The sequence below is a fragment of the Anoplopoma fimbria genome, chromosome 10 (genome assembly GCF_027596085.1).
Source record: "Anoplopoma fimbria isolate UVic2021 breed Golden Eagle Sablefish chromosome 10, Afim_UVic_2022, whole genome shotgun sequence".
NCBI lineage: Eukaryota > Metazoa > Chordata > Actinopteri > Perciformes > Anoplopomatidae > Anoplopoma > Anoplopoma fimbria.
The window spans coordinates 2,218,411-2,229,058 of record NC_072458.1 but is presented as its reverse complement, the minus strand read 5'-3'; the positions used below and the strand labels follow the sequence as shown (position 1 = coordinate 2,229,058).

The 10,648-nt window shown below is 41.6% G+C and overlaps 1 protein-coding gene across 1 annotated transcript in view; it reads right to left on the bottom strand.

Annotated features, from left to right (window-relative positions):
* Nucleotides 1–445: 445 nt before the first annotated feature.
* kcnh8 (potassium voltage-gated channel, subfamily H (eag-related), member 8) overlaps nucleotides 446–10,648 on the bottom strand; it is a 45,846-nt gene continuing 35,643 nt past the window's right edge. Inside the window, exons 11-16 of the mRNA XM_054605838.1 lie at nucleotides 8,200–8,414; nucleotides 7,014–7,052; nucleotides 5,684–5,976; nucleotides 5,291–5,406; nucleotides 4,948–5,027; nucleotides 446–1,036 (exon numbers count right to left, since the gene is read on the bottom strand). Coding sequence (XP_054461813.1) covers nucleotides 446–1,036; nucleotides 4,948–5,027; nucleotides 5,291–5,406; nucleotides 5,684–5,976; nucleotides 7,014–7,052; nucleotides 8,200–8,414 — 1,334 coding nt within the window. The remainder of the gene's footprint in view (nucleotides 1,037–4,947; nucleotides 5,028–5,290; nucleotides 5,407–5,683; nucleotides 5,977–7,013; nucleotides 7,053–8,199; nucleotides 8,415–10,648) is intronic.

The following is a 10,648-nucleotide window of genomic DNA, read 5'->3' as shown; positions in this document are numbered from 1 at the left end:
TCACGATGCTTTCTCCTCCTCCGACCAGACCAGCTGACCTGAAACCATCAACAGCCACGAGCAAAAACAAAGGGAGGACTGGAAGAACTCTCTCCTCCTCTGAATCCCTTTTGTCCTCCATTGTGGCACAATCCCACCTCAAGGTGGTGGGTGTTGGGGGTGAGCTCCACAACTGATCCAAACCTCTGCAGCTTGTCTAACAACACTACATTTCTATAAGGTGAAGCTAATGCTCCTAAACCTTCTGTACTTGTTTTCATGCAACAAGATTTTTAAAACACGTGCCTTTAAAACAAAAAGGAATCTAAGTTGAATCCCTGCAAATGCCCTCCAATGATATGGGGGACCACAGTTGATCAGCTTGAACTTCAGTTCAGGGACGTATCCCCCAAAAATATCCTGGATTAAGTCCTGCAGAGTCCAGGAAAGTTCAGATGGAGGGCTGCTACAAACCCTTAGTTGGGTTGTGGTAGGTGCCCCCAAATCCAGTTTGCAGAGAGCACCCAGAGCTCTGATGAGGGCCCTCATCTCCCCCGTCCTGTGAAGGTGGACTGGGTTCTCTTGACCTGATGGAGACAGAAACCCTGTCTTTGTAGTGGGAAAACTCTGGTGAGCTGAGGGGCGAGGAAGGCAGATGAGGCTCTGAGACGACGGGCTGTAAATGAAGTTCAGATGAGTTGCGAGTTGGAGGGGGAGTTGAGCTGGGGATAGCAGAGTACCCCAGCTGGAGGTCCTGGGATCTGTGTGTGAGGAAGTCCATTTGGCATATCGCACCGTGTTGCAGAGGGATAGTCAGGGGAGAGGAGGGCAACGACGTAGGCATGTCCGTCCAAATGGAGGCAGTCTGAGAGGAGCATGGTGAAGGGTAAGACATAGGAGGGGTGGGATGGGGCCGGTATGTGGGGTGTGCTGGGGAGTAGTGCGTCGGGCAGACCACTGTAGGTTGTGGCCCTGATGACATGAGGGTCTCCATGAGTTGGGCCATTCTCCTCATGACTTGTCCGAGGTCGGCCACTTCCCTCCCGAGGTTACTCACCTGCAGACACAAACAATTTTTATTATTAAAGAAGAAAAAGAAAATGCCTTGTGCATCTTCATCCATGGGTGCAGTGTGGCATACAAATTAAATTCTAGGCACTCAAGTGGATGATTAGAAATAAAAAGCATTTAAAGTTTGAGTCCTAAGGATTTTAATGAAATCAAGTAGTAGTAGCAGGAAAGAAAAGATCAGTTTTTAGTGTAAGTGGCAGAGTCCGCCATTCCTGCACGGATTTAGTTTGTAACACAGTTTAATTTAATCTCATTGTAATCGGCCTCAATGTTTGCTCTCTTTACACAAAGTAACTGCTGTTGGAAATTACGGCTTATGGAAAATTAAATATTTCCTACTGCCACTGCTTTATATTAATCATTGTAAAGCTAGCGAAAACACTCTACACATTTTCACATTTTCAAAAAAAAATATATATATTGACAGTGGATTAGTTTTCATTTTTGCAAGGGTTGCAATTTTTTTTGCTCATTCATTATAATAAAAAAATAAAGACTTCTGCTCTACAAGTATTTGCTGTTGTAAGAAATTGCACTTGCTATTACCGTTAATTGTTCAAAATCAACCAGGACTAAAACCGGGGTTACAACTTTGAATGTATAAATATGAATATGGTCTACATTATAAAAATGATTAGATGATGATAAGAGGTGGTGATTAGCTGCTCTCTGCATGTGGCGTGTCCACAGAGCGCCCGACCAGGAATCCCTGCCAACGTGCCATCTGCTTCTACCAGTCAAAGCACTCATGACCATTCATCAGGCCAATCATGCAGATCAGTGCTACTGGATGCACATCAGCCCTCAGCAGGACACACAGCTCCAGGTGGGAACTGCTCCAGTCGCCGTGTGAATCGACGAGAGGTGACCGAGTACATTGTGATCATGACGGACCAAACAAGGCTTCTCTCTTCTTCTCTGGTACTGTACATACTGTACATACTGTACATACATGCATATGTGAATTCGAAAATGTGTTACGATTTCATTGTCTTATGAGTTAATAGCCCTATGCACATTTAATTGTAAACTGGATTACATTTTTACATTCTTTTACGTCATGGTTGTTTAGTTTGATCTACCATACTGAGTCGCACATGTTAGTTTAAACAGACACATAGATAAAGATCCATATTCTCTCTCTCATCTCTCGCCCTCTCCTCTTCAACCCGGAGTAGCTGGTAAAAGCCTGGTTCTAAACTCTGGCTCTGATAAAAATAGAAAAGCTGAGAGCGACAGGACGGCCCAATCTGACACGCTGTCAACATGATTCCAGTACTCCCACCTCAGAGACAACAATCTGTGGAGAGAGTCGGACAAAACAGCAACCATGGATGACGAGAACTCACTGCAGCTACAGGTATGTGTTACGCCCAAAACATGTAGTATTAATCTTTAGATTATACAATGCTTATACTCACTTAACTATGTGATTAAATGAGTATACAACAGAACATAAATATAGTAATCCACCACATTAAGCAACCTGGGTGTCAGGTGTATCACAGAGCAGTATTTGGTTTGATAATGGAGGGTTTTGATGACAGTAGCTCTGGAAATTCAGGCTGATCTATCTGAGATTACCAATAATGAGGAAAGAGCTGTTTTTCCTTTTGTAAATCTGATCATTTAAAAGCAGAACTGGAGAATAATAATAAAAAAGCTAGCTCAGACAATGAAAGCTCTGCATGTGACGGTCAAGTAACTGCCCCAAGAGAAGTGAGGGCTGGTGAGGGGTCCTGATATTGTTACATCACCTGCCTTGACCATGCTGCAATAAGCATGCAAGCCTTTTTCTGGCCAAATTTCCAACTTGGGAAGCCAGAAAAGTGGTACTTTTCATAGCGGACCTTGGCCTTTAGCTGTTGAAGTAAGCCCTGACAAAAATGAAAGAGATGACAACTTCCAAAAGGTGACGGATGCTCTAAAAAGTATTTTTTTTCTGAATTATTGACCAATAGTGAGCAACATTCAGGTAATTATCACCCTTCAGCTCTACTTTTGCGTCATTCAACACATTTTTATGGTTATATTGCACGCAGTTATACAATTTTAGCCACTTTCACCATTCTCATCAACCTTGTTTACAGCTTCTCAGCATGCTCTGTATGCAATAAGGCTACCTGGTCAGCATTAAACAGCAGATAAAGAATGAGCCACTGGCCGGTTTCTAAACACTGGTGCAGCATTTAACAGCCGAAGAAGACAGAATATTTCCTCCAGTTGGTGGAGACCAAAGCAGAGCTACACTTATTGATTACATTCATCATAACCTGCTAATGTTGCTCAGTGTCTTTTAGATGTGTGGATAGATAAAATGTACATGATGTGTCAACATCCTTGTTGCCCTAAGTGGCCAGAAAATATCCACTATTGCTGCTTTAATTCTATGTACTCTTTAGAAAGGTTTAAACTTGCTTGATGCTGTCAGTGTTTGATTTTGTTTCCCACTGTTCATTCACTGAAGTAGGTCACTACTGCTGTGCATTAAGTGTGTGTACCTATGTCTCATTGTCAAGCCTTCTCTGGCAATCATAAGTGCAATTACTCAGACTGTTCAGGCAAGTCTCTCATTCCTCCAGCTCTCCTGTGTAGCTGCACATTATGATTTCCATGACACGATACAAAGGTCACCACGTTAGGCCTCTCTTTGAATAAACTAATGCCTCATTCTTCTCCCACTAGAATAAACCCTTCAGTGGCATAGATGTGAGGTCACAGAGTATGGAAGAGTTCATTACTGTGTTCACACATTTTGTAGTTCATTAAAAAGCTGCCACTTTTGCATGTTGCATTTCAGGTCAGAATCAGCAAAGACATTGACCTTTACAGTTGGTTTTTCAAACACTGAAGTGGAACATTAGCTGATTTTCATTGATGAGAAACTGTGCATGAGTTCACCACGGTGCCGAATAAAAGTAATTGGGACAATAAACCTTTTTTTCTTTGCAAATCATAAACATTATGAAACTTTCTTGCATGTGCAAAATAACAAACAATGCCCTAATTTGTCATTCATATTTAAGTTTGTGTAGAAAGCAGAAAGGGGTTTAAACCAACACAACCGTTTTCATCTCCGACGGTGATCTAAGTAGATGGATCCAAGAGAGGATTAACAACCTACAAGACCATGCTGGGAGACTTCCTGTCAAACCCTGTAACCCGCAGAGACACAGACAGGATAACAGAGCCAATTTGTGTAACTGTAAAGATGCTGTGCTATTGTCTGTGTCTTTTTTCATCCCACTCTGATTTGCCTTTTTGTTTCTTTTCATAAAACTATCTTCCTTCTCCCCTTTCTCCCTCCATTTCCTTTCTTCATGTGTCTTTCTCTCTCTCTTTTCCTGTATCTGCTCATCCCAGGACACAGACTGAGGCTTAGCGGGAGGAAGCAAATACTCCTTCTCACCTGCCAAAAGTCTAATGTCAATTTAGCCACCCGCCAATCAAAACAGTAGGATACAGCATGAGAGGCTGTGTCTGTGTGAATGGATTATTTCAAGCTGGACAATGAACCACCAAAGTTTATAAAAACCTTGAAATGTGATACTATACAATGAGACTGACAAGGCAGAGTAGGTCTGGTGTAAAGAGAAAAAACCTTAAAACGAGACACTGGGGTCAGGATTTCCTGGGATTCAGTAGACTAATTAAATGTAAGGCTCACATAAATGTAGTAGTTTTGGTATTGAAAAATGACACCATTCTGTAAGGCCTCATTATAACACCACATCCTCTGGCAGACTTTGCTACGATGTCACCATTACTTTTCTCTATCCTTTTACCTGTCTTGTGCATGACATGCTGATTTATCCATATGGCTCATGCTTACCTGAGCCCACCTGTCTTTCTCTCTTTTACACACACACACACACATGCACTCACACACACACACACCTGCTGGTCGAGGTGTCGCAGTTGTCCTCTTGTCTCTTCTGCTTTAACTGCTAACTCTGCTGTGCTGATCTGCAGTATATCTATGACACAAATCAGCAAGTTACAAATCGCTCCACGGATAAGAGGTATAAATTTACACCCAGCAGTTATTGCCACAAGGCAGCTGATAAATAATGTAGGCGTTGACAGGAAGTGCAAATTCCCATTAATCATCCTCATTATACAACAGTATACTGCAGGCATTTTTCACTTCCACTGATTTCTGTGAGAGGTTGAAGTGATTGTAGATGGTATCAGGTCATATTTGAGAGGTAAATTGCTGAGTAGTGTAGTATGGGAGGACCTGTGGCGGACGCAGAGGCACTGGTTGGTTCATTAACAGGACAACCTCGGCTGGTAGAGAAGGGGAAAGCTAGGGAACCCTCTGTCCCCTCGCTGTCTTCACTACCGTTCACTATCCTGCAGAGAGACAGAAATGTGTGTGTGTGTAGGAAGATAAAGATTATTACTGATCATGTCATCATTGTTGGATAATTTAGAAACCACATTAATGTTATCAATTAATAACATGGTTAATGTATCATTGTTGCAATGTTTAAATGTTTCCTGGTCTAAAAGTTTCATAGTTTGTACCGCATGAACTCTGTTAAAGAATGACAACAATCGACCCAACACAGAGACACAGAGAGACAGGCCTACACAGGCAGACCGACAAATCAATGGCGATGAAACTCACCGTGGGCTGAGGTTGGACGGGTCTAAAGTGGTGAGAGTTATTTCCTGGATCTTCCTCCGAGACCTACTGGAACTCTGTCCCGAGGTCTTCTGGCTAGATCGGCTCGGCTGACACTTCCCACCCGTGTCCCCGAGGTTCACCGCCCGTTTCCTCTCAGATGACAGAGACAAAGACACAGCCTCATCTTCCTCCTCCTCTTCTTCCTCCTCCTCTTCATCTTCCTCATGTTCCTCCTGTGCCTCTATGATGCGTGGATAGCCCTGAACCACTCCTCCATTCCTTCTCACCCCAGGCTGTAAATAAAATGAAAAAGAAGAAAAATGAAAAAGAAGAAAAATAATTGTTGACATGAATCAGACATTAAATTAAAATCTATTCATGCCAATTTGAGTCATCTGAAGCATCAGCCTTGATTTTGTCATGTGCCACTTTAAAAAAAAAAAAGGAAAAAAAGCTAATATCTGTATTCTGTAATCGGATTCCTCTGAAGATGCTGAATATGCTTAGCTGTATTTGCACAGTTAATGCCATGACCCTGAAATACACAGAGGTGCTTTGAATACATAGGTGTGCACTTCTACTACTTCTAAGTGCAAAGAGCAGACCACTCAGCTGGATTTATGAGCTACAAATGAGTTCACAAAAATAAAATCCCCAGACAATAATTTTAGACTGAAACTGTGACCTGCAGAGTATTGAAGGCAACAACTGTGAACTCTGACATCAGTCCAGTGCCCTCTTTTGTCACGGGTCAGCGAATTGCGCAAAATTGCAAGGACACTGATCAACCATAAGATGAGGATACAATTAGGTAATAACGGAAATAAGCAAGCAACAACAGTAACCTATTGATCAGCACTCTCTCAAAGGAAGCCAACATCTGCGAGAGGTTAATGGCTTGGAAAGCTGAATTGATCAAAGATCTATATCACCCTTTATTCTGACAACAAATTATTTAATGACTTCCAACACAGTCAGAATGATCTTTATCCTCCCTTAACATACCAATAAAAAAACTCTCCATCAGAACCATTAATTCTAAAAGAGTAATGGAGTCCATTATCAGTGGGTCTAGTGCGGGGTCACCCTGCAGACTTTTTCATAGATTTAGAAAAAATGGATCTGCGGTTGAATGTTAATTTGAGTTTCATTATTTCCTATCGCGGGCTGATTAAAACGTTGCGTTCTGGTTTCAACAAATAGGGGAAGGTGATGGAGGTCGGACAAGCCTTTTGAGATAATGGTACCCGTCTCACAGGGGGGGTGTTGCCTGTGGATTGTTAATCATCAATCAGTGTGTGAGTGCGTTAGAGTGCTTGCGGTGCATTACCTGAGTATCTAGAGCTGATGTGGAGAGTCGGGCCTTAATCTGGAAGAGAGCCAGAGAGGAAATATACAGTAAATGAACTGCAGGAAAAAGCAATCAAGATGTGGCCTTTCTTCACTCAGTTTTAAATTGCAGTGGAGTTATTTCGAAACGCTCAGCAGTAAATTAGACAATACGCTATATACACTAAGACTATATACCTTGAGGGGATCCAATGATGGAAAATAATTCACCTCAACACACTAATGCTAGTGTGTTGTGCTCATATATCCAACAGTGATATTCAAGCAAGCTCACCCTCTCAGCCACAAACACATCCTCTGCCTCCTTCCTCCTTTCCTCATTTTTAATTCTATTCAGTCCTGAGATTTGGGCTGCTCCTCTGCACATTAGCTTCACCTAAAAGCCCTGCGGCAGGAAGTGTGTTTACATGAGTGTGTGTGTGTGTGTGTGTGTGTGTGTGTGTGTGTGTGTGTGTGTGTGTGTGTGTGTGTGTGTGTGTGTGTGTGTGTGTGTGTGTGTGTGTGTGTGTGTGTGTGTGTGTGTGGTCCAGTTGTGTCTGGGCTGGAGAGATAGAAATACCTGGCTGTAATTACAGCAGCAGAGTCCATTTCTTACCCTCCCAACTCTAGCCCTTCTTGCCTCCCTCTTTCCTCTCACCCAACCCATCAGTCATTCACACGCATTATTGCAGTACCTTCATTCATTATAAAGAGAAATTGGCATGTGTATGAAGTGCTTGTCATGGTTTGCTGGGCTTATAGGTCTCATTCATTTCTACGATTTTTTTCCAGTACAAAAAAATATATATATATCAGGATCTATCAGAGTTTATGCAGATTATACAAACAATGGTAAAAATCCTTAAGAAAAGGTTAAGAGTACAAAATGTTTGAGTGAAGAATAAAATTTGATTTGATTTGGTTCTGTTTCTTCAAGAGAGTCTGGTGAATATTCAACACTGCATTTATGTTTACTCCACACTCCACACATTATACTTTTCAGTGCATAGGGACATGAGATCAAGGTAAAAATATGTTTTACCAAGCTGGTCATTTTAAAAAATCTGCAAATATCTGCAAAAGACAACAACAGTAAGCTAATGTCATACTGAATTGATACCATGCAGAGACTGCAGCATCTTGGAGAATTTCCCATTTAGTAATCAATACTACTTGGATGGACTTACATGTGTCTCATGTCCCTCCCTCAGATTGTATGTGAGGTCCTGCTGGATGTCCTGGACGAAGCGGTTCGAGTATTCGGGGTAAAGATCCAACACGTCGTACAGCCCCCGGAGGTTAACACACTGCAGGTCACAGTAGGTCAGGGCCTTCACGTCCGCGTTGGTTTTTATCACTCGGTCATCTAAAGACAGGTTCGCCCCGATCAGGTCGCCTTTACCTGCTCAGAGAGAGACGTGGATATGGGGTCAGAGTTTGGGTCACAGCATATTGTTTTTTCTCTGGTAAAAGGGGATGAGGATGTAGTCTCTGTAGATTCTCTAATGTAGACTCTGCAACATGTTTCAGATCTTCCATTTGTCAAAAAAGCTTCTCTGGGAGAGTGCAGGTTGGAGAGTGTGAGGGGGTTTGGATCAGCATGATGCTGCGGCATTAGGAGGAACATCTGTCCACCTGCCCTCATGTCTGCATGCATTACTGATAGCTATATTAATGCCACAGATTTGTCAATTACCAATAAGTCAACAGGGAAAGTTATTAAGTCCCTCGCTTTGATAAATTACTTTAATAAAGGATTATTTTTTTTACAATGCACCAAGTCTGCGGTGGATAATATTAATATTATTTCAATAGATGCCCTTTGGTTCAATTAAGTGGTGAAATGATTCATTGATGAACTTAAAAGCTGCAAAGACAAAGCAAGTGTTATGCTAGAAGCGGATATATAAAGTGAATTATTGTACAATAAATGATACAATTCAGTTATTCTCTGACCACTATGACTGAAAGTTTGGTTTGAATTGTTGCGACATTCTTCTCTTGTGTCTACCATAATCTGCCATGATTTTGGGTTATGTTTTGTTTCTTTCAAGTCATTCATGCTTAGTGTTTTCTGTTTTATTTTGTTACCTCTAATTTCAGATCACCTCACTTCCTGCCTTTTGATCGTCTGCCCCCCCCCGATTAGTTTCACCTGTCCTTCGTTAGCTCAGTGGTCACCTGACCTGCTGCTCGCCTGTTCCCACTTCCCCATTAGTCACTGGGGAAGAATTTAAACTAGCCCAGTTCTTTTGTTGGTTTGTTTTTTTGTTGCTGTATGGAGTGTTGCTTGTTTGTTACCTGCATGACTTTACCTGCCTGCATCTTAGCCTCTCGGTCTGTAAGCCTTTTATTTATTGAATCATTTAACTGCACCAGTCAGCCTGCTTTTGTCTGTGTTTGTGTGCTTCCCCTGCTCTCCTAACTGTCACTCTGTCTATTTCTTTCAACTAAAACCAGGGAGTCATAACTGAGGAAAGCATGAGGAAATTAAATTTGCATCAAGACTGTCCTTCCATACAATCATTTAAGGTTACTGTATTTCATACTTTTGCCAACTGAGACTGAGGCAACTGTATCTAATATTTTAACTTGTTGCAGCTTTTTTCACTATACATTAAAATAAAGGCAGCTGTAAATAAACACATTGACAACAAGCTTTTCCTTACACTTTCAACATTAACGCTATTGTTTGTTGCTGATCAACTGTTGCCACTATCTTGTCAGATGTTAAAAACACAACTAGTCATCTGAATGCGTGGAGAACTTGATTAAGCAAAAGAGATGAAGCTCATGAGGTATTGTTGGGGACTTTTTACACAAAACCATAAAACCAAGATCAGAATTCAGTAGATTGTGAATGTACACAACATAAGGATCTACAGGCAATTATTTATTAAATCCATCTCACTGTTTTTATTAAGTTTGACTCTTTGAATGAAGCGGTGCTGACAGCTGTTTCCTGTCCTCATACAGGACGAAGCTGTACAAAGTACCACGTTAGCGTTAAGAACCCTTAATTAGTGATAAAATATTCATTATGGTCATTGTGACCAGTGAACGCTGCTCAATTACACCAACGGCTGATGGAGCGGTAGTCCCTCCCCCCTCCCTCTCTTTAGGGTCTATCTCTCGCCTCAAACATTACTCCCTCCCTTTCTCCTCCTCATATCTGCCTCAGTTTCTCTCCTCCCCATCCGTTCTCTCTTTTCTTACCTGCATCTTTCCTTGTTTACTTTCCTTCTTTCCCATACTTTCTTCCCTGCTTTGTGTTTTCTGTCCTCTTACTTTCCTTCTGCCTGTATTCATTTCATTCTTTCCTTCCTTTTTTTCTTCCTTCATATTTTCCTTCTTTCTCCTTTCCCTGCTTTCTTCTATGTTCCCTGTTTCCTCCCTTCCTACATTTCTGTACTTTGTGTTTTCTGTCTATTCTCTCACTTTTCTTCTTTACTTTCTTCCCTTCTTCTTTTCCCCAGTTTTCTTTTCTTTTTTCCATCCCTTCTGTTTCTTCCTTAATTTCTTCCTTTGTCCTTGTTTCCATCCAATCTTAACCCTTCCTCCCATCCTGCAGGTCCTTTTTCCTTCCATACTTCTGTTTTACTTCCTTCTGCTTCTTCCTCATTCATTACTTTCCTT